At 44.5% G+C, this 24655-nt stretch overlaps 1 protein-coding gene across 1 annotated transcript in view; it reads left to right on the forward strand.

Moving 5' to 3' along the window:
• The window catches only part of LOC311529426 (uncharacterized protein), a gene marked incomplete at its 5' end in the record, with an annotated part of 245124 nt that overhangs the window by 108725 nt on the left and 111744 nt on the right, over positions 1-24655 (forward strand). The window contains one exon of the mRNA XM_084645401.1: positions 1636-1734. Coding sequence (XP_084501527.1) covers positions 1636-1734 — 99 coding nt within the window. The remainder of the gene's footprint in view (positions 1-1635; positions 1735-24655) is intronic.

Consider the following 24655-nt stretch of genomic DNA (forward strand, 5'->3'; position numbering starts at 1 on the left):
GGTATTTCTGATCTTCTCTATTTGTTTCCCCATCAACCTTTGTGCAAATGTTGCTTTTTTGCTCACAAGAGAATTCATAGCCAAGGAAGCAAACCAGTGTTAATGGAAATGACAAGGAAGACTTCTAAATACTCATGCATCCATATGCATGAAGTTTCGCATCAGAAACATTCGAGCATCTCATTGATTTCCCTCATTTTAGTAACTTTTCAGGCAGCCAGTCTGGGAGGGAGAACACGGTACCACATGATTAACCCGAACAATTGCACCCCACAGGTGATGAATAGCTAATAGCCAAAGGGAATAAGCTGCTGACAAATCCTAGGCTCAGAGCTGTTTATCTAGAGCGTTTGAACACTTCTGAATACAGAACAAATTCATAAAAAGTGTGAAAGGTGAAATCCTTGCCCTACAGCAGTCAATATTATAATACCCCATTATAACACCTGTCTCTTCATGCATATAGAAGAACGGACTCACCACTGGCATGCTCCCTTGAGGCCAAGCTGGTAGCTGTTTCCTCTCTAGTGCCCCCTGTCATCGGTGACACTCATTCTGTGATGGTCTCTCTTCTTACAACTCAGCTCTCTAACTGGTCAGGTTTTAGTTCCACCCCTTCCAGGGTAACAGCAAGTCCAACACCTTGTCCTTGGCCTCACCTCTTAGTCCTATGGTCCTTACACTCTTCTCCCAGGGCTTTATCTCATCCTTATGTCAGGGGGGCCTTCATGCCACTTTCCCAGTGCTAGCAGGGGAGCCCAGGCCCATCCACTACTCTGGGTTCCAGTCCAGGGACCATAGAATAAGCAGGCAAGGTCTGTTCTGTCAGACCCCTTGACACTACCTTTCTCCAGACCGTTTTGTGGCTCCTTTAGCGAGCAACCCTTCTCAGAGCTTTTCCCTAGAGATCTCGTTCCTGCCCTTGTATCAGGGTCAGCCACAGGGGTTCACCCCAATCTTGTATCTTCCAGGTATCCCGCACAGCTTCCTCCTCATCCTGCAGCAGCTTTTCTCTTTCCCTCTCCTCTCTGTGTCTGTTTAATCTTTAGTACCAAGAGAGGGGACTGTAAAGTTCTTTCCTCTCTCCCTGCACCACATTCCTCTCATTACAGCACCACCCAGCTCCTTCCCAGGTGGGCTTCATCTTTAATTAAGCACCCTTCCCCACCCCTGCCACCAGGTGGGTTAATTGGTCTCTCAGGCCCACATTAACCCTTTCACCACCTATGTGGGGTAACATAGGTGCTGGAACTAAGGGTGCGGGGGGGGGGGTGCTACTGCACCCCCTGGCTTGAAGTAGTTTCCATTATATACAGGGCCTACCATTTGGTTCAATGGCTCTGACAGTACAGATTGTTCCAGCACCCCTTTGGGGTAGACATCCCATCACAGTATATAATTTACCAACAGCAAAACAGGGCTTAATATGTTGGATAAATGACTAGCTACAACTAGTATGCAGCATGCAGAATGCTCCTAAATAACCTGGTTAACCTTGTGCCTGGCACAGTGGGGCTCTGATCTCATTGGGGCCGCAGAGGACTTCAGTAATAGGAATAATAGGGGAGGAGGAGAAGGCATAGGGGGCATTCAGTGTATTTGTAAATTACTTGTTCTTTAAACATTTTCCTCCAGGTCTCAGCCCTGACCTGGATCAGTGATTCCCACTTTGCAGACTTCCCAGCTACCCATGGTGTTGTGTTCAGTGCTGATCGTCATGGCAGGAGGAATGAGGTAAGCCATGAGTTTTTTGTGGGTTTAATGATTTCGAGTGGCTTTTCAATTTCTTTTTTACTGTTTATTTTAAACCTCGTGACATATCAAGCAAGTAGATGAAAAACATGAAAAACATGGCACAATCACAGTGTAGTGCAAACAGGATTGACATGAGTCCGGTATTCCAGCATCTATAGCAGGACTCTCTGTTGTGCTGGGTGTGTTGCTGTCTAGTTGAATGTCTCTAGCCCACTTCATTGTGTTCTGGAAAGGATGTGATCCTGCCCAAACCTACTGGATTGAGAGTTAAAGTCCAAAGGCCAGATCCTCAGCTAATATAAAACAGCATAGCTCCACTGATTTCAACAGAGGTATACCGATTTCCACCAGTGAGGCTGTGACCCAAGTGTTAAATAAAAGACAGGTGCCCAATGGACCTCCATAGCAAATAAGAATAGGGCGCTTCTCTTTATTTGCTTAATTTTTTCCTAGAAAAATCTTATTGCTGAAAATGGCCTTTTGACTAAAACAGAAATTTTCTTTGAACATTTTCATTTTTGTCAAAATTTTTCAGTTTCTCTACAAAAACTAGAAATGAAAAACCAAACACATTCAGGCAGTGGTAAAAAGTTTCATTTTTTGAATTTTATATGACACATCTGGCCTTTCTGCTAATGAATGGCCTCTGTGGCAGATTCTGACTTCCTGACCTGTACTGGTCATTCAAAATCATTCCCCAAATAATTTCTTCAAACAATTTTTTGCTTTTTGATTCTTACTGAACAATTCATTGTGAGTATTCAAAACTGTGTTTCATTTTGAACGGACACTTACAGCAGGTCACATGTTACTGTTTCTGTTCCCTGATTGGTTAGACTGTCATTCTCATTCTCAGGTCTATGAGTTCAAAATTCACTTTCTGCAAATGTTCAGTATTAATGGCTTAAAATGCATTGTTCTTGCTTGTAAACTTGTTCTCAGAATACAAATGCAAAAGGGGCACTGTAACAGGCTAGCTGGCCCACTAAATGAAACTGGGTTCGGCACTCTCATTCCTGTCCAGGTGCTCCCAATTGGACCAGCTGAGGGGGTGGGGCAGCCCTGGGGACTATAAAAAGTCAGTCAGGCGTCAAGCATGAATTAAGAGTTGACTGAGGTGGAAGGTGGCTCCTGGAAGAATGTTAAAGGTGGTAGAGCAGAGAGAGGGATTTGCTGGTTGGTGTCCCTAAATCAGGGCTAGGAGGCTGCAGGCAGAAAAAGCAAAGGCAAAGGGCGATGTGTGCTGGCTCTAAGCCAGAGAGCTGGAGCAAAGGGCTTGAGAGTGCTGAAGGGAGGGGATGCCGTGGAGGGGTTTACCCACTGATATCTCCCTGCTGCAGAGTGGACCCTGGGGAACAGTGAGAGGGCAGGAGAGTGAGTGATGTTCCTAGGAGAGAGGCTGTAGGAGTCCCTGCTGGGAAGAGTGGGATTGCACCCCAAAAAGAGAGGCTGGGGTGGTTGTCATGGAAGAGGATGGAGAAGAGTTCAGCTGTAATGGAAACACTGAGGTCTGGTGAGAAGAAGGATTATATGCCCTGGGGCATATGGACTATGTTTTGGGACTCTTGTTGCAGACTCTTTGCACAAGGTGTCTGTAATAAACTGCCCCCCAGGAGGGGTATTGTCTAAGTAAGAGCCTGAAGTGGAGTCTTGTGGGCCACCCAAGATGGAGACTGAGACAACGGGCCACTTGCAGTGCTTCCCTGGGGCCATGAGGGGGGCACCTGGATAGAGGCCACTTCTTTACAGGCATGAACAAGGTGAGTGAATTCAGCGAATTGAACGAGGTGAATGTTCATGATGATGATTTTGAGGCGTTTGCCTGGCTCTATTTGTGATACCTGCAGGCGACTGGCCCCTTTCTCTGTGATGCATTGGGAAACAGAATCACCATCAGGTAGGAACAAATTGACGGTGGGTGGAGTGCTGCCACCTTTTGGTTAAACAATTTAGAAATGGTGCCTTATCAATTGTGGAAGTCTTGTTTTCACAAGACATTTAATAATAATTGTTTCACCATAGTTAGAGCCTCTTCTTTCTTCCTCCTCCTATGTGTGACCCCTCCATCTTTGTTCTTTCTTCTGTCTGTAGTTTTAGTCAAGAAGTGGTGTTTTGTTGTGGTTTAATAATGAGGTTACTATGGAATTATTGTACAGTGCCCCAAGAGCCTAGGGAAAGGGCTGCTTTATAAATGAAGCAATATTAACAGTGATTTAACAGTCACTGCACTTGCAATGAGAGAGGACCTGGGGCTTGAGCCAGTTAAGCGGTTTCATTGAGGTGGGAAGATTAGCTGGCTCTGATGCTTGGCGGACACAGCCTGCCTGCTTACCTGACCCTCGTAGTTAGAACATGGATATGGTTCCTCTTAACATGCTCCGCAACATGCAGTGTGGTTAGACGGTTATGGCTGAACCAACATGAAATCCAGCTCCGAAAGAGCCGAGCAGACTGCACCAATCTATTGCAGATGTACGAACCCTCTCATTGGGAACAGAAAGGTCTATCCAGAGAGGCTGGCTGTGAGGCCTTAGCATGCTTCTGGGAACCGCAGGCCACCACACCCGCGAAGGAGCTCTCAGCCCTTCCTGTTTCTGAGGCAGATAAAGCACATTCCAAGCAGTCTGGCACACAGGAGTCTTTTTGCACATCGTCTCAAAAGCAAGGTTTTGTCTGCTGTGAATCGTAAAGATCCCCTTTCATGAGGACAGCAGTCTGCCCCAGGATCCTGGGCCAACATTTTCCAGCCTTGTTGTTGTTAAACTGAAATGCACCCACCTCGGGACTGGGGCAAGCAACACCACCCGTGGTATCAGACCTTAAGAACTACCTGGTAGCATATGGGCCATTTGTGTTATACTGTGGGTTTTATTCTATTGTGCATTTTAATTGTTGTAAGCATCCAGGCAAAAACCCATGAGCAATCATTGGTATTTCCTTGGCATGGAAGCAGAATGATGTCTAATGTCTATTGCAGCATTCTGGAGCTGCAAGCAAAGGCGTATGTCCTTCATGGACCAGGAAGCAGCATCTCGGAGCTTCCCTAAGGGCTTGTCTACACTTACAGCACTGCAGATCGCCATATTTGTGGTTGGGAAGGAATTTTCCTCCAGGGCAGATTGGAAGAGGCCTTGCAGGTTTTTCGCCTTCCTCTGTAGCATGGGGCACGGGGCACTTGCTGGAGGATTCTCTGGTCCTTGAAGTCTTTAAACCACGATTTGAGGACTTCAATAGCTCAGACATAGGTGAGAGGTTTATCGCAGGAGGGGGTGGGTGAGATTCTGTGGCCTGCATTGTGCAGGAGGTCAGACTAGATCATAATGGTCCCTTCTGACTTAATATCTATGAATCTACTTAGTGAAGATGCTACCTACGCCAATAGGAGGGCTTCTCCCGTTGGCATAGATACTCCATCTCCCCAAGAGGTGGTAGCTATGTCAATGGGAGAAGCTCTCCCACCGACAAAGTGCTCTTTATACTGGGGGTTAGTTCAGTGTAACTACATTGCTCAACCACCCCCCCCAGTGACATAGCTATACCAACATAGCTTTGTAGTGTAGACCAGGGCTAAATCAGCACATGTGGAAACATCTCTTGTGCTGGGCCAGGTGCTGTCTGTGATTTACAACTTATATTAATTCTACTCTGAAGAATGTATTCCTACTTATTATTGAGGTGCATTGTATTAAGCAGGAAAGCATCAAACTTCAGTGCTTTGCAGAGAACTAAAGGGTGTCTTAAATTTTTAAACACTGTTTCCAATATTGGTCATGAAGAGAATATTTGACTCAGCAGGAAAACTACCCACTTTCTTTTCTGTGTGGATTTTGGCTTCTATCAGATGGTTAAGTTGTATCATAATTTTATTGTATAGCACATGCAGGGCTAAATTCTGCAACCCTTCCTCCCACTGAATACATCAACTCCATGAGTAGTTCTGTTGACTTCAGTGAGGCTACTCAAGTGAGTAAGGACTTCAGAATCCGGCCCTGTGGTGAATATCACACATGCAGCCTGTGAGTCACAGGATATTGTAATTACCTTTTCAAGATACCTTAGGAAATCAGCATGTTTTCTTCCATCCCAGAAATAAAAGCAAGAGAACTGTTTGAGTGAGTAACCAAGAGGAAGTTACAGAGGAAATTTAAATGATGCGCAAAATACAAGATGTCGAGGTTTGACATTTATCCTAACTTGTAAGAAGACATCTAATAACTCATAAGTGAATGTAAATGTCAGATCACTCCTAAAACGTTATGCATTCTCTATCACCCCAGATAATAAATGATTATGAATGTCCCAGTGCATAAAACACCAACAAAACAAAAGTGAAGCATGAAATTAAATGAAAGAAGCAAAGCAGAAAATAATGATGATGCTACTGTTCCCTACATCTATAAAGTTCCTCTCATGTAGAAGGCTCCTGAAGCACTTAGCACATCATGGCTCAGGTCCTCGGCTTGCTGGCTCCAATGGAATTACATTGATTTACACTTACTGAAAATCTGGTGTGTGTGCTCTCTCTAATATCTCTTCTGTGCAGCTGTTGGCACATGGGAGCTATTGTTTCTGACTCCCTGCAGACAGAGGCACGCACCACTGCATCAATTCCATTCAGGCCACTTTTTGAAAACTTTCTTTGAAGTTGCAAGGGCTAGACACTTACTTTCTGTAATGAAAGCTTTTGGTATAATCCTACGACTCCAGGAGCTGGTGCCTGTATGCCTGCCTTCATGTGTCCCTGTCCCTGACAGATGACTGATTCTCAGCAGGTGATGGAGAGTGTCTGGAGAACAACGTTCCATGTTAAGCAGTTTAAGGAATCCCTGTGGTTTTCACTTTTCTATCAAGCCAGCCACACTCTTGAATTTCCAGGCAGCAGCCTAGCAGTAATGACTCAGACTTGCACAGCAGTTGGTGTGTGTGTGAACCTTGAGCATCCCCCCCAGTTAATGTTTATTAAGCAGGTTTATTAAGTTGGTGTGGATTCAGTTTATCACGGCATCAGGGCAAGGCCAGGGACTGAGGACACTGCAGGAACAGCTGAGGTGATGGGAGATGGATAGGCGCACACAGAGACAAACAGGGAATGCAGATCTTTTGGCTTAATTAATATTCATCTTAATAGTTGGATAAAGACTGTCTCCGGGTTCAAGCACAAACCTGGTAGACAGGGAAGCTAGGGGCTAGAGTCCCAAAGAGCCTTGGGCGGTGTGATCCTGAGCGTTGCCACTTCTGGTGTGGGGCTCGCACAGTCTCTTCCACCGAATTTGTTCTACTGGGGATAAATAAGGAGAGAGTGTTTGGAGCAGGGTGAGTGGGTCCTGGTCTCCCACATCCAGAGTGAGTTCGCTAACACCAGGCTAAAGTTGTTCCTCCTTCCCACTCTTTGGTCCAGCAGTTCTTTCATTATTTATCCACAGTGGAACTGGTCCAACAGGAGGGACTGCGAGAGCCTCACACCAGAATTCTCAGAGCCCAGTGCCTAGGGAAGTTTTAGTGCAAAAACTTAGGTGCTGAGCAAGTTTAGGCACCTACAGGTTTGGGGGAGGGGGAGAAGGGGTTGTGAACCCTGGTGGGGCCTGATTCTGGGATTTAGGCACCTAAAGTGGCAGTGAGCAGCCTAAATCATTTTATGAATCGAGCCCGGGGCTCCTTGGTGGCTCCAAATTTTGGGTGGGGCCTTGTAACTTGTCTTAGCTTTGTACTCGGGGCACCTGTGAAAATGCCCCTTAGTGCTGTGCAGTGACTGACAGCCTATTCAAAACCACTGTGCTGGAGGCCATTCTTGGCACCTGCACTATCCCCATGTGCACTGTAGAATCTGGGGTCAGCAAGGCACAGCGGCCCTTCTGGTAGGGACAGCATCGTTCAGTAGCTGTGACCAGGGCTTGGAATTGGGGTGAAGACACATCCTGTTACTCTGAGTTGCTCACCGGGGAGACCCGCCACTGGTTCCGTCCCCAGCTCTCCTGCTTGACCTTGGAAAAGCCACGACCTCTTTGTTCCTCAGTCGCCCGAGCTGAAAAATGGGAATAATGGATCATAGAATCATAGAATATCAGGGTTGGAAGGGACCCCAGAAGGTCATCTAGTCCAACCCCCTGCTCAAAGCAGGACCAATTCCCAGTTAAATCATCCCAGCCAGGGCTTTGTCAAGCCTGACCTTAAAAACCTCTAAGGATGGAGATTCTACCACCTCCCTAGGTAACGCATTCCAGTGTTTCACCACCCTCTTAGTGAAAAAGTTTTTCCTAATATCCAATCTAAACCTCCCCCACTGCAACTTGAGACCATTACTCCTCGTTCTGTCATCTGCTACCATTGAGAACAGTCTAGAGCCATCCTCTTTGGAACCCCCTTTCAGGTAGTTGAAAGCAGCTATCAAATCCCCCCTCATTCTTCTCTTCTGCAGGCTAAACAATCCCAGCTCCCTTAGCCTCTCCTCATAACTCATGTGTTCCAGTCCCCTAATCATTTTTGTTGCCCTTCGCTGGACTCTCTCCAATTTATCCACATCCTTCTTGAAGTGTGGGGCCCAAAACTGGACACAGTACTCCAGATGAGGCCTCACCAATGTCGAATAGAGGGGAACGATCACGTCCCTCGATCTGCTTGCTATGCCCCTACTTATACATCCCAAAATGCCATTGGCCTTCTTGGCAACAAGGGCACACTACTGACTCATATCCAGCTTCTCGTCCACTGTCACCCCTAGGTCCTTTTCCGCAGAACTGCTGCCTAGCCATTCGGTCCCTAGTCTGTAGCTGTGCATTGGGTTCTTCCGTCCTAAGTGCAGGACCCTGCACTTATCCTTATTGAACCTCATCAGATTTCTTTTGGCCCAATCCTCCAATTTGTCTAGGTCTTTCTGTATCCTATCCCTCCCCTCCAGCGTATCTACCACTCCTCCCAGTTTAGTATCATCCGCAAATTTGCTGAGAGTGCAATCCACACCATCCTCCAGATCATTTATGAAGATATTGAACAAAACCGGCCCCAGGACCGACCCTTGGGGTACTCCACTTGATACCGGCTGCCAACTAGATATGGAGCCATTGATCACTACCCATTGAGCCCGACAATCTAGCCAGCTTTCTACCCACCTTGTAGTGCATTCATCCAGCCCATACTTCCTTAACTTGCTGACAAGAATACTGTGGGAGACCGTGTCAAAAGCTTTGCTAAAGTCAAGAAACAATACATCCACTGCTTTCCCTTCATCCACAGAACCAGTAATCTAATCATAAAAGGCAATTAGATTAGTCAGGCATGACCTTCCCTTGGTGAATCCATGCTGGCTGTTCCTGATCACTTTCCTCTCATGCAAGTGCTTCAGGATTGATTCTTTGAGGACCTGCTCCATGATTTTTCCAGGGACTGAAGTGAGGCTGACTGGCCTGTAGTTCCCAGGAGCCTCCTTCTTCCCTTTTTTAAAGATTGGCACTACATTAGCCTTTTTCCAGTCATCCGGGACTTCCCCGGTTCGCCACGAGTTTTCAAAGATAATGGCCAATGGCTCTGCAATCACAGCCGCCAATTCCTTCAGCACTCTCGGATGCAACTCGTCCGGCCCCATGGACTTGTGCACGTCCAGCTTTTCTAAATAGTCCCTAACCACCTCTATCTCCACAGAGGGCTGGCCATCTCTTCCCCATTTTGTGATGCCCAGCGCAGCAGTCTGGGAGCTGACCTTGTTAGTGAAAACAGAGGATTGGGGTGCAGGAGCAGATTCTGACCTGGGGCAGGGGGTTGGGGTGGAGGAGGGGGTGCGAGATGCAGGCTCCGGCCAGGAGGCACTTTGCCTGCCTGCCATAGCCCCACACCGCTCCTGGTTCCCGGCCAATGGGAGCTACAGGGGTGGCACTTGCGGGTGCGGGCAGCACATGGAGACCCACTGCCCCCCCTCTCCCCAGGGACCGCAGAGACATGCTAGCAGCCAGCTGATTCCAGGAGCGGTGTGGGGCTATGGCAGGCAGGTAAAGTGCCTCCTGGCCGGAGCCTGCATCTCGCACCCCCTCCTCCACCCCAACCCCCTGCCCCAGGTCAGAATCTGCTCCTGCACCCCAATCCTCTGCCCCAGCCCCCTCCTACACCAAACTCCCTCCCAGGAAAAGGACTTGTATACAGGAGCCTCGCAAAATCTAATAGCCCCGGGCCCACAGGAGAGTTAATCTGGCCCTGCTCACTGGTCTCTCTGAATGCACCTTTTCAGGTATCAGGCCTCATGCCTTCCCCTCTCCTGGATGGGATGACACAATTCTCCTGGGACCAGGCCCTGGGCTGCAGGGCCTGTGTATAAACTGTACTCACCCAACAGCTCCACCTGGGTTCAAGAACTGTGGTTCTTCCCTTTGGGGAATTTGTGACCAGTGGCGTACAGAGCGACCAGGCAGCCTTCTTAAACCAAAAGTGTTGTTTAATTTGACAGTAAGAACAAAGCATTTAAAAATAGGATTTTAAAACAGATTACATGCATGGTGTTTTACCCAGAGCCTACCTATTCTGTGATGAGGCTAGGCCTGCCTAGGTCATCTTCAGCCATCCCATTGCATGCCTGCATCTTAGTGTGCTTCCCCAGATGAACTCCTGAACAGCTGCTCCCCTGTTAAGACACAGAGTCCCATATAATCCAGGCAGAGCCCCTTTGTTCTTGTCAGTTCCTGGGGTTTTGCCATTCTGGTGAGCTCACCAGGAGGTTGACCCAGAAGCCTTAGAGCCAAGGGTTCTGCCATTGTACCGTAACAGCCCTCATGTGTTTGCTGTGGGTGGCTTATCTTGAGCTATTTTTCCTCCTTCCTGCTTGTTTTCCATACAACTCACTGTAAACTAACCCAAAATATTTAATACAGTAAACCTCCCAATAAGCAGGTCAATACACCGTGGTCATGAATTAATGACCGAGCAGCTGCACATCCATCACAGTGAGCCAGTAACACCTTCATATATTCATGCATTATTTATTCTTATGATTTATTTGGACTTAGCTGGAACTTTACAGACCAAACAACTTTGTTGAAAAATGGCCGTTTTTGAAAACAAAGTTCATGAAACAACAACAAAAAATCTTTACTTGACATTTTTCAACAGAATCTTTAAACAAATAAGTAGCCTGCTGTTGGGGGGAGAGGGGGTCTTCTTCCTGTTTGGGCTTCTGCTGACATTGCCAGATCTTTCTACTCTTGGTTTGCGTTCAGCTGTTGTGGTTCTCTGTGTGTTCTGTTGTTTATACCTCTTTTCTCCCCCGCCCCTCTTTTTGGGGGGTAGTTGGCCATTCAACTTTTCATTTTGTGCATGTGGATGCCTATTCACTCATTTGTCATCACCCCTTTCTTCCGTTTGTGTGTCTGATCGTTCTCTTTGGAGGGTTCTGGTTGGGGGACCAGTTGTGTGTCCAATTTTGATTAGTCGTGTTAGTCATGTGACTGTTCCTGCTGATGTATGATAACTGCTCTCTACATTATTTATAAAGGTATCTGTACAGGATGATGCATTCTAAATATACCATCAATTCTTTAATAGTCATGACAATTTTGCTCATTCAAAGTAAAAACAAAACACCCCCAAAACTCAACTTCAAAAATGACTCATTGCACAAATGAAAACAAACAAATATTGCATTAAAAATTCTAGGGGAAATTTTGAAAATAAAAAAAAAATTGGCCTGTTTCAAGAGTTAAAGAAACAAAAACAATATTGAAAGTTTAGCAAGTTTTTCTACCTGTGGTTTTGACCAGCTCTACTATTATTATTGTAAGGATCAGGAGCAAGTGACCCTCCCCCCCACCCCCTTTTTAAAGGGATTTTCTACATCATGGGGAGACTTTTTTGAAATACCCCAACGGGTAACCATCTTCTGTTGCCTCTCATGGGGAGCGAGGTGCCTACGTACTGTTTTCACCTTTGAAAATCTCCCCATACATATTGAACTGAGCATTTCATTCATGGCAGGTGTAACTGGGTTAAGCCAACTCCAAGGACCTCCCTGGGTGATGATTTGCCAGATGTTTCAGAAAACATGTACTTCCTGATGTGCACTGCACTGAACCATGTGCTTTTGGAGCCTCTCAAGGGTCGCTTGCCAATGAGGTCTAAGAATTGATGGTATATTTATAACGCATCATCCTGTATGGATACCTTTATAAATAATGTACAGAGCAGTTATCGCACATCAGCAGTCACTGCAACGGCAGTTACTCTGTTTCCAGGTGTGCTCACCTTGTGCTATCTATCACCAGCTAAGTGGGGAGCCAGAGATAGTTAGGTGTTTTCCCCTCATAACTAATTATGGGGGTTGGATGGGCACTGTAGGGTCATCTTGTAATGAACTCTGTGTAGTGGCCTGAGGGGGCGCTATCAGAGTGAGCCATGTATGGAGCTGACCTGGCTGAGTCTTCCTCCTATGGTGCTGTGTGTAAGTAGGAATCCCAGCAGTGTCATGCTGAGTGTGGTCTGCGTTAAACCATGCTCCTAATACCCAGCTCCATGGGACAATGGGGATGCCTTACGGCTTGCCTCCCACTGCCTCTGGCCCCACAAGATTGCTTTTAACATGAGCAGGATAATCTATCACCACCTGTGATTGCTTGGACAGTGGGCCCCACCGCTCTTTGCCCTTTCCTAAGTCTGTCGTTCTCAGGAGGCATTTCCCCCTTCTGTCTTTCTTTCTCCCCAGCCCCAACTCCCAAGGTCCCCTCCTGTCTGCCAAGGCTACCCCCTCTCCCTATCAGCCCTATGTGCTTCCTTTGCTTAGAGCCACCAGACCCCACCCTCTTTTTGCTCCCTTCTCCCTGTGCTTCAAGGGAGAGAGGCCAGTGTTTCTACCAGTGGGTACTGCTCTCTCCCTCATCCTTAATCCCCCAGCTTTGCAGAGAGACAGAGAGTTAAGTGGGACCAGATGGAGCCCAAAGGCACAGTTTCTTGCCCAGTAACAGCAAGGGGAGTGGCCCCTATGTTGGGGAGGGAAGGGAAGACTGCGAAAATCCCACTGGGTGGTTGGCCAGAAGCCCAGAGGTGAGGCAGTGAGACCAGAGGGTTGGAGGAATGAGAAGAAAGCCAGAGCTTGGGGTCACAATTCGCAAGTGCCTAGTGGTGCTGGGTGCCTCCATTTTGGGGACCCAACTTGAGACACGGTAAAGAACCAGGGGCCAGAGTTTCAAACGTGATTAGCATGCGTGGTGACTGAGATCATTTGAAAATCTGCCCATAAGCCCCACAATGGGGGCTGGGCATTATTGGTGGCCTGTGATATGCTATGCAGGAGAATAACTGGTGGTCCCTTTTGGCCTATGACTCTATAACAACAGGAGCTGGGTGTGCGCTGAGCTCTTGTGAAAAAACGGGCCCCCTAGAGTCCATGTTCTCTGCTTCATACCACCAGAAAGGCCTTATTTTGGTGCCTGAATGGGAGCTGAGCTCTTCTGAAAATCTACCCTTTAGGTAACCAGAGAACAGCCTTATGGAAAAATCCTATGGCATTTAATGGACTTATACTCCTTTCTATAGGCTTTCTTAACCATCCTGTCGAATTCTACAGCAGGGATACAATTTTCTATTAAATCATGTAGGTTTGTAGCATCATTTGTATAGAAGCCTACTGGTTACAAACCTATTACATTCTACAGAGCTTTGCCATGAAGACAGAAGCTGAGTGAATAATTCACAATGAATAATATATGTGACTAACAGATTCTTTTACTGCTCACAATTTCCTACAGTTTATTCATTTTCCTACTTCATTTGAATATCTCTTCAAATGTCTTTCTCTGTGGATTGACTGACTGCAAACAGTAGTCAAAATTTGAGCTAAGTCACATGATCGGATTTCTGTTCCCTGGTTGAATTAGAGTGCAGGGGCTTCCAAAAGAAACTATTGCAAACTTAGAGTGGGATTTTCAAAATCTCTCTGTTGCTAGAGTTAAGCCAATGCTGAGTGCTTGGAAAATCTCTCCCATAAATATTGAATCCATGAATATTCATCCATGTTACTTTGAAATGTGTTGAAAGGAGCATTTTATGTTTGTCTGAGGGCTTGTCTACATGGGAGAGCTGTACCAAATATCCTGCTGTAGTTAAACCAGTGTAGTTATACTGGTATAGCACCCCAGGTGGACACACTATTCTGGAGTCAGAGTGGCTTTTTTGGTTTAGTTTAAACCCCTTCCCAAGAAATATAAACTAAAAAAAAATCCTTATTCTGTAATAAGCATATCCATGTGGAGAATTATATCCGTGTAATTATATCCGTTTAAATTCACATGTTGGCTTATAGTGGTATCATTTTCCAGTGCAGATAAGCCTTGAGACAGCATGCTGACCTTTGAAATCTATTAGTCCATCTCTCTTCATCAAAGGAAGATCATTTTCAGAGTTTGCCATTTGTACCAGTTGATGATGTACCAGTCGTGTCCAGTTTTGGGCCCCACACTTCAAGAAGGATGTGGATAAATTGGAGAGAGTCCAGCGAAGGGCAACAAAAATGATTAGGGGACTGGAACACATGAGTTATGAGGAGAGGCTGAGGGAGCTGGGATTGTTTAGACTGCAGAAGAGAAGAATGAGGGGGGATTTGATAGCTGCTTTCAACTACCTGAAAGGGGGTTCCAAAGAGGATGGCTCTAGACTGTTCTCAATGGTAGCAGATGACAGAACGAGGAGTAATGGTCTCAAGTTGCAGTGGGGGAGGTTTAGATTGGATATTAGGAAAAACTTTTTCACTAGGAGGGTGGTGAAACACTGGAATGCGTTACCTAGGGAGGTGGTAGAATCTCCTTCCTTAGAGGTTTTTTAAGGTCAGGCTTGACAAAGCCCTGGCTGGGATGATTTAACTGGGAATTGGTCCTGCTTCGAGCAGGGGGTTGGACTAGATGACCTTCTGGGGTCCCTTCCAACCCTGATATTCTATGATTCTATGACAAGATAGAACTAACATAGGCACCAACTCCGTGGATGCTCCAGCCCTGGAATACCCATGGGGGAGAAAAATACAACAGCTGCTTAGTACACACCAGCAGCCAGCTGCCACCACTCTCTCAGTGCCCCTCGCCCACCCCAATCAGCTGTTCCGTGGTGTGCAGGAGGCACTAGAGGTGGGTGGGGGAGGAGCAGTGATGGAGCGCACTTGGGGGAGGGGGAAGAAGTGGGTGGAAAGAGGCGGGGTGTGAAGGGGCCAGGGTGGAGCTTTAGGGGAAGGGGTAGAGTGGGGGCAGGGCTTGGGGTTGAGCATCCCTGGGGAAAGGAGGAAGACGGCGGCACCTGTGATAACTCATGAAGAAAACTTGCATGGAAACCTCAGGGCAGATATCGGTGTTTAAAAACAGTGACTACGGTATGTACTGCATCATTCACAGTGAAACGGGTAACCCTCAGAATAAAGTAAATGCACTTTGTTGTTAGGCTGTTATAAATGCTTAATAAATCATTCACAACAAACTATTATATATGAGGAGATAAATATTAGATAGCTATTTAAAAAGCCTTCAAGGAAAACCTAAAAATCAAGTACATTATAACATAAAGTGGTGGTGGTTGGCCAATAGATCTAGTCAAATTATTCATTATTGGATCATATTTATTGCAAGATAGCCATTTTGGACTTTTTTTGGGAAAATCATTAATGAGCTAGTCCTGATTTCTATAAAATTATTAGGGCTGTAAAATGATTTTTAAAAATTAATTGCAATTAATCACACTGGTAACAAATATAATACCAACTGTAATTTATTATAAATATTGTGGATTTTTTCTACATTTTCAAATATATTGAATTACAACACAATACAAAGTGTACAGTGCTCACTTCAAATTATTTTTTATTACAAATATTTGCAGTGTAAAAAAAGATAAACAAAAGAAATAGTATGAAAGCATGTCCTCAGGAATGGTGGCTGAAGCATGATGGGGCATACAAATGTTTGGCATATCTGGCATGTAAATACCTTGCACCACTGGCTACAAAAGTGACATGTGAACGCCTGTTCTCACTTTCAGGTGACATAAATAAGAAGTAGGCAGCATTATCTCCCGTAAATGTAAACAAACTCGTTCGAGTGATTGGCTGAACAAGCAGTAGGACTGAGTGGACTTGTGGTCTCTAAAGTTTTACATTGTTTTGTTTTTGAGTACAGTTGCATAACAAAAAAATCTACATTTGTAAGTTGCACTTGCATGAGGTGAATTGAAAAATACTATTTCTCATCATTTTTACAGGGCAAATATTTGTAATAAAAATAGTGAGCACTGTACACTGTATTGTGTTGTAATTGAAATTAATATATTTTAAAATACATTTCAATTGGTATTCTATTATTTAGCAGTGTGATTAAAACTGCAATTTATTGCGATTTTTTTTTTAAATCACATTTGGTTTTTTTAATTAATAATGAGTTAACTGAAATTTAATGGACAACGCCAAAAATTATTGGTCACCCACAGAGCTGGTTGCAGATTTTCCATCAAAACTGTTTTCTGATGGAAAATTGAGCTTTTTCCATAACATTTTTTTCATGCAAAGTGAAATTTTGACTTTTCTTTGGGGGGTGGGGGCACCTGTACCTGAGATGTTCCTGTTTTTTTTCAGTTTTCAAATGCCCCCTGCCCCCCCCCCCCAGGCCACTGTGGTACCTTGTGAAAGTTGTAGTTCAGGGGCTCATTTCCCCATTCTCTTGTCTGGGTCAGGTTCCCAAAGCTAGACTACATCTACCAATGATGCACCTTGGCCAGCGACTCCCAGGATGCACCATGGCCTCTCAGGAAGAGAGGAGGTCTGTGGTGTATCATGGGAAATGTAGTCTGGCACAGCAGCCTGTCCCATAGGGGTCATGAGACACCCAAAATATAACTTCCATGAAGCACCATGGTGGCATTTCTCATTTGGAGTTTTCAGTCAAACATTTTCAGTTTTTTATTTCCCCCTCCCCCCCCCCCCCTTAGAAAGGTCTAAATTTCCCATTGAATTCTACATAGGCTACTTGGACAGGCTACTGTCAGCTTACTCCCTTCCTGGACCGAGTAGAGAAGTGGTGGCTTGCTTTGGCTCCACCTCCGTACTTGCTGCAGTCTTATTTGGCTTGTATCTTTGGGAGAAAGTCTAGCCCAGTGTAATGTATGTGTTATAATAAAAATAATTGCCACATGTAGCCCTGATGCTGGCTGAGAGCCACCCAGGCAGTCCCCTGTGTTTGTGCAGAGCTCCATTCACTGTAATTGGGAACTGTGCAGGTTCAACGATCCACAGGTCTCAGTGGAGGATCAGGGCCATATAGCACTTTTCATCCAAGGATCACCATCTCTTGTACAGTCATTAGTTCAGGCTCACAACCACCCTGGTAAGAATGGTGGGGAAACCAAGGCAGAGAAACGAATGAATTGCTCAAGGACACACAGTTAATTCTGATTCCTAACTCCCTGCTGTCCCACTAAAATCCATTTAAACCTTTCTCTACACTAGCTCTAACCTAGATTAGCTGCTAATAATGTTTTAAATATTAGGGAACAGATATTAAAACAATGGGTAGGGCAACCTGCAAATACTTCAGTGTTTAGTTTTTAATTTTTCATGTGACTTTAGGTGCTCAGCTCCACAGCCCTGCAAACTGGAATCTACTTCACTTCAGAGTAAGAACATCCTGGGCGATGGCAGTACAATTTTTCCAGCTCTGACTCCTTAAATGCTTCATCCCCTCTAACCTAGAGGACAAGCAGAGTAGCTCAATTTCAGTGGCTGTTCAGTCTCTGGCCTTTCTCCTGAAATTGACCCAGGAGTGACTACTGCTACCAGTAGTGATGTTTAATTTTATTTTGTTGATACATAATCCTGACTAAGTAGGTGCAATATATCAAATATAGCCAACTCTCACAATTTTATCATGATTATGGTGATATTTGATCTTTTATTTAAAAACCCAGCACATGAGTCACATCAATGTCTGAGACTCTCAGATTTAATTTTTTTTTAAAAGGTACTTTTCTGGCCCTCGTGCTTACAGAGAACAGATGGAAAATGTAGCACTGAAAGCCTCCAACACCAGAACGCAAATAAAAAGGGGAACCCAAGATTTATTGTTTTTAAAATCTTGTGATTTTTTTTTGGAGGTACTCTTGTAATTTCTGGGGGCTTGACTTGTGATATTTTTGAATGCCTGAGGGTAGCTATACTGCACCAAATAACACACTTGCACCAGTTCAAGAGGAGTGATGGTATCTTATTCTCTCTCTTTAATGTGGACTCTGAGAAATGCACAGAACGCCACTAGTTGATTTCGTGTCTTCAGACCCTAACAATTTTCAATTACTACCAAGCTGAGCTGAATTAGAGCCAGCAACCTAAATAGGGAATGTTCTCTATCACCTTGTCAAGCCTCTGAGCCATCCAATCTGCCTACTTGCAAACGCTTTAGGAAAAGTAGCAGCGTATTTAGGGTCATGAATTCAGAGCCTGTCCAAAGCCCACACAAGTCAGTGAGAGTCTTTCAGTTGGCTTCTGTGGGCTTTGAATTGGGCCCTAAATTGAACAAACAGTGTTCAGGAAAAATGAGGTGTTCAGCTCATATAGTATTTGTCCTAAACCTTATCTCCCTTCTCCCCTTTTTCATGCAGGCCCCAGCATGCAGAATTAGACACCTCCCACCCCCCAATACTGTGAGGTACCAAACATACTCTATGCCCAGGGTAAGACCCAACCATCATGGTATCCAAGAGGGCCAACCTCCTCCTGGCTTCAACAGCCTCATTCTGGGCCACCATAAAAGGGTATTTTGGGGGAAATATTTAAAAAACAACTTTGTAGAACAATCTGTTGCTCACTAAAACACATAAACAAAAAGCACAAAATGGGGCCCCTTTGCCAGCTCTGAGGGGATTCCAGCTATCTACAGCACTTAGCTAGCTAGTCAGGGCTTGAAAACATGTCAGTTGCCTTAGATAATTAAATGAGGATTGCAATTAGTTACATCCAGCCCTCATCCTTGTGACTGAGTGCTGAGCACCAGCACTCTGATCACTTTATGACCAATTAAGTCGCTCTGGAGGAAACTTGATGGGTAAAGCTGTGCCTAGTTGACTGATTACAGTGAGCTGCGGAGTGAAAGCAGCAATTATCTGTTAGTTCAGGGAGTAAAAGAAAAGACAGGAAGGAAGTGGAAGGGAGAGAGAAAAGGAGAGTGACTGGTTGGCTGGCTTTGAGAGCTGGAACCAAGAGAGATCTCCTTCCTTTCCTATCCGTGGTCTAAATGTTGGGGCTGAAGGATTCATAGAATATTAGGGTTGGAAGGGACCTCAGGAGGTCATCTAGTCCAACCTCCTGCTCAAAGCAGGACCAATCCCTGTGTTAGAAGGTGCTGCGTGGTGCTGTAAAAGTGATAGGAATATTGTAAATAAACCACACATGGTGTTTGCAAGCAGAGCATCTCCAAACAGTCCGTGTGCTCAGAGGTAGTGAGGAGCGGATGGTGGGCGGGGGGGGGGGCACCCTGATATGATTCCACAAACACATATGCACGTGTACAGCTCTACTCGCATAAATGGTCCTATTGGCTTAGATGTGACCACTCCTGTAAGTAATGAAAACACGGGCATAAGTGCTTCCAGAACTGGGGTCTTAAAGAAAAGAGAGTGAAGCAACAATGGTCTAGAGGAGATGGCACTTGGTTCAGGAGACCCAGGTTAGATTCCTGTCTCTAACGGACTTTCTGTGTGTTCTTGGGCAAGTCAATTAATGTCCCGCATGCCTTAGTTCCCCATTTACAAAATTCCCTTTCTCACAGGTGTCTGTAGGGTAAAATCCATTAATGACTGTGAGGTGCTCAGAAACTATGCTGAGGAAGACCAGGTAAATATCTAGGTAGAGAACAGCGCAGTTGACAGGCTTCAATTTAGTTGCTATTGTAAGTATGGCAGAGTACAAGGGAGTATTGGTAATATAGAAATTAACTTCTTTCTTTATGTGAGGTAAAGCAGGCAAGATTGAGAACTGCCTCGCAATCTATAATTCTGTCTTTCCTAGACTAGGCATTTCCATTACTGATGCATTGTTGGAGCAAGTCATGGAGTGTTAAATGGCAAATTTTGATTTTTGGGGATGTAGAAAACTTTTTTAGAACAGGTAAGTTTTAATTAAATTTGGGGCTGAGAGCTCCTTTCCCCAATACTATTTGGAAATTCAGCACTAAATTGAAAAAGTAGCTTTGACAATTAAATAATTCAGTTTCCTTTTAAAGATAAATTAGAAAACGTTTCATGGGTTACCTTATGAGATCATTCCCAATCACAAAGAATTGAAGAACAGCGGGAAATACTGGTTGTCCATCTCAAGATGGTGCTAAAGCATCCATTGAAATAGATGGGAGGAGTCCCAGTTTTTGCCTTTCAGAAAACACAGCTCAGTTTTGTTTGTTTTCCCTGATCCAGGAGACTTGCAAGTCTCAGTGGAAAACTGGGAGAGCTGAGAAGTGCAGTATAGTAAGAGCGGTGCTAAAGGTTAATATAGAAGTATTAAGCCTTCTGCGCTTGGACTCCCGCCTGGAAATTGCCTGTCGGCAGCATGGATCATTACCATTATGGCATGCTCGTTGTTGATGATTCTATAGGAAAAAAGACAAGCAAGCTCTGGTAAACTGTTCTCACTCTCAGGTGCAGGAATTTCAGGTGCAGTTGCTCCCAGATAACAACATAGTGGAGGGCACATAAAGGCCCCAGTTCTGCAAAATGCACACGCTTAGCTTTACTTACATGAGTAAACCCAGTGAAGTCAATGGGAGCTGCTGGGTGAGAATGCCTTTTGGAAACCAGGCCACCTAATTAGGTTCTGAGAGGGGAATTTAGGAACCTAAATTTAGGCTCCTAAGTGTGAAAATCTTGCCCTTCATGTATAGAAGGTATTCAGCTAGGCTTGTGTCTCAGGAAAATGTGTGAATCAGCCTTCAGGAAAGACAGCACAAGAATCAGCAAACCTCCTGAGCCTCAGACAAAGATCAGCTAGCATGCCCAAAGCCTCCAGGTTTGCCCAAATAGCTACAGCAGAAGGGGTGGCTGCCTTCTGACACATCCAGTCTGAATTTGTATGTTCATCATGTCTCTAACACAAGGACAAGGGAATCTTCAATGAAATTAAAGGGTGGGAAATTCAAAACCAATCTAAGGAGATACTATTCCACACATGTGATTAAACTGTGGAATTCACTGCCACTGAAAGTATTTGAGGCCAATAACTTAACAAGATTCAAAAGGGATTGGACAGTTATATGGATATCAAGAATAACCAGTGTTATGATTAATAACAAAAATATTTGGCAGGAATATTAAACCTTGTTCTTTGGGACTCAAGCCAATCTCTGTCAGAGACCAGGATGTCGGGGGCAGATTATCCCACCTCTGCCTATTGCATCTTCTGAAGCATCTGGTGCTGGCCACTGTGAGAGACAGGACACTGGGCTAAATGGGCCTGAAGTCTGATCCACCCTGAGCCCTGGTCTACACTACAGAAATGGGTGAACTATGTTGCTCTGGGGGGTGAATAATCTATATTCCAGAGCAACATATTTATACTGACCTAAGCATCCATACAGACAGTGCTGTGTCAGCAGGAGAGCTTCTCCCGCCGATACCATTACTGCCTCTCACTGAAGTGAACTAACTACACTGACAGGAGAGCACTCTCCTGTGGGCACAGAGCGTCTTCATTAAAGTGCTACAGGAGGGCAGATGCAGTGTTTTAAGTGTAGATCTGCCCTGACAATTCCTCTGATCCTCTCTACCAGGTTTCCATCTCCTTCTGAAGAATGCCAGTCTAAATGGTGAATACACAATTAAAAAGTATTTGCTCATATCAAAGGGTTTGGGAAGGATAAACTTTGATCTCAAGCTACTGACAGAAAGACACTTCCCTCAGACTGGAGGAAAGAGCTCAGTTAAACACTGAGGAGCGTGAAAGATACAAGAATGATGTGGGCTATTAACATTTGAGACATCAAAGGGAAAGAAACAGGATAAACCATAAACACAAGGTCAAAGGGGGGAGAGCTTTCTGAAATAAAAAGAATGTATCATGCCAAACCACCAGTGCTGCAAAAAACACAATGAATCGGCCTGCTGGAAAAAAATTGTACTTCTGCTTATATTGTGAGACTAACTACTAGAGCCGGATGAAATTGTTTGGCTGAAACTTATGGGGCTTTTGGCGAAAAATGCAGATTTGGAGACACTGAAACTTTTTGCAAATTTGTGTTGGTTTTGACAATTGGGGGCGGGGGGGGACAAAAATATTGATTTTTAGTTCACCCAAAACTTTTTTTTTTCCTGTTTTTGGAATTGCCAGTGAACCTAAAACTCTGTTGTTCATACAACTCCCATGGCATAACTCCCATTTGCTCAGATTTCACCCCATAAATTGTGCTGCCCCAGAAGGACTTAAAACCAGTATAAGAAGGTGCTTCGTTACAACTTTTAAATGCTGCTGATGTAACCTGCTCACCAGGAGGGTTTGAACCCTGGAGTTCATGTATGAAAAGCATGTCTCCATTGTTCAAGCTTAAGGAACTCACACCAATTGAAGTCAATAGCAAAGCTTCTGTTGACATCAGTGATTCAGGGTAAAGTATTAACTGCCTTATGTAGCACCTGTAGCAGACAAGACCAATATACACCTTGCCTGGGTATTCCCAGAGAAAATAAAACTTAATACTCAGAAGATTCTGAATAGGAATGGAGGAACCCATCTGTATCACTTGGTCGAAAGTGTGTATATTGGAAGCCTATGCCTAAGTGCTGCGGTGGGGATGCTTGCTGCACTCAGATGAGATGAGGGAAAACCCCAAAGACCAAATCTGGCAGTCATGGAAAACTGAAGGTTACGAGTAGTGACAGCATGTGGGAAAATGCTGCAGTGAATTCCAAAAGTAACAGAAGTCTCATCTCCAGTAACAGAATGCATGGATACATCAGGAAATCGGGTAGTTATGTGTTAGCAGACCTGTTTGTTCCTAGAATGGTTTGGCGTTCAATTTACAGTGGAATTGGTCAAAAAAAGGGTAAAGGAATATTTTTTCATAGAAAAATGGCCTACACAATCAAAGGTTTCCACAAAAAGTTGTAGACTTACTTGAATTTCTTTTGCGGGGGAGGGGACGAAAGTTCAACAGGCTTTTTAAAAATATTTTTTAATCAAAATTTTCATCAAGAATGGTATGGAAATGTTTTGTTCACTGGAAACTAGATTTTGATATAAATGTTGATTCAAAAATGACACACACATTTTCAAAACAACAAAGAATGTTCAAGACATGGAAAAAATGTTGACAACATCAACCAGCTCTACTTACTGGCCTGCGTTTTGGAAACCAGCGTGTTGTTTCCATGTGTGGCATACCAGCCAGCCATTCATGTAGCAATTGACCAAACAGTTTTGGTCCACTCAAATTGATTTTTTTTGTTTTTCATTTTGATTCAGTCGTCATTGTGTGCTTTTCACCCACCCATTTTTTTTATTGCCCAAATATTGAAGGGGAAATGAAACATTTCAAAACAAAAGTCGAAAAGATAATTTTTGAGATGATTGGAATGAAGCATTTACTTTTTCAAATTTGTGTTTGATTTTTTTCCCAGCCCAAACTACTGGTTGCATTTTACCTCAGTTCACAAGTAGTTTCAGTGCCACCACCACAATGAATTTTTTTGGGCAAAAATACTCTTCACTGAACAAAATTCACCCAGCTCTAATTGTGACCTTTGTGGTTAGATTTTTAAAAGAGCCAACGAGCAGAGCTCTTTTATAGATTCATAGATACTAAGGCCAGAAGGGACCATTATGATCATCTAGTCTGACCTCCTGCACAACGCAGGCCACAAAATCTCACCCACCCACTCCTGCGAAAAACCTCTCACCTATATCTGAGCTATTGAAGTCCTCAATTTGATGATATGCCCCCAGTTGTGGGTGGTAAGGACTTGAAAATCTGGCCGGTACTGATTTGCCTCAGGTCACCCAGGAAGCCTGTGACAGAACTAGGAGTAGAATTCAGATAATCTGATTCCTAGTTTAGTGCATTAAGCACAACGTCATTCTTCTCTTTTGAAGCACTAAGCTCATAGCTCCTGGTATTGTTCTCTGCACAACAGGTGCTCCCCTGAAACTGGCAAAATATTGTATGACCTGAAGTTTGCAAATACCCTGCCCTACAGGTTCGAAGGGAAATCACATGATTCCTTTCAGAAATTGCTTCCTCTGTTAGTTTTTGTCCATTGTGCAGATCTATGGATGTGTGCTGATGGCTGGAGACAACAATGACCACTACAATGACAGGCAGAACCACACCTGGGAGAGAGAAATCACTGGTTTATTTATGTAATGTTATTGAATATTTCAATCTTTCAGTGTGTTTTACTGCTTAGCTGTTTTCATCCTCTACTCTTCATTAAATCTGCCCCCATCGAAGATCCACAGACGCTACCAACAGCAGCATTGTTACAAACATTTTAATTAACCCCTCTTGTCTTAAAGAAAGAAATCTTGGGGGAACTTTGGAAGACTAGTATTTGCAGCTCAGTCTAGGAAATAGTTAAAGAATGGGTGTATGGAAGTAGTGTTTCCACATAAGAAGGAATTTAGGTATACTAGCCCTGATTTATGCAACTCAGGACACGTAGCCTAGGGTAGGGGCAAGGGAATTGCTCTAACATATGCCCATGCTACCTCTTCCTCCCCATCATGTCCTCTCCCAAACTTGGCCGCATCTCTGGCATGTTCCTATGCCAGTAGCTGTGAGGGAATGCACTGTAGGACTTTCATACTAGTTATGTTCCAGCCTGTTAGCACTCCATTGTGACAGATGTGGAGCTGCTTTGTAAGCATTTATGAATACTGCATATTGACCTGGTTATTGGGTTGTATGAATATGGTGGTTTAGTT

Source organism: Lepidochelys olivacea, assembly GCF_965140295.1.
Source record: "Lepidochelys olivacea isolate rLepOli2 genome assembly, chromosome: 13".
Taxonomy (NCBI): Eukaryota; Metazoa; Chordata; order Testudines; family Cheloniidae; genus Lepidochelys; species Lepidochelys olivacea.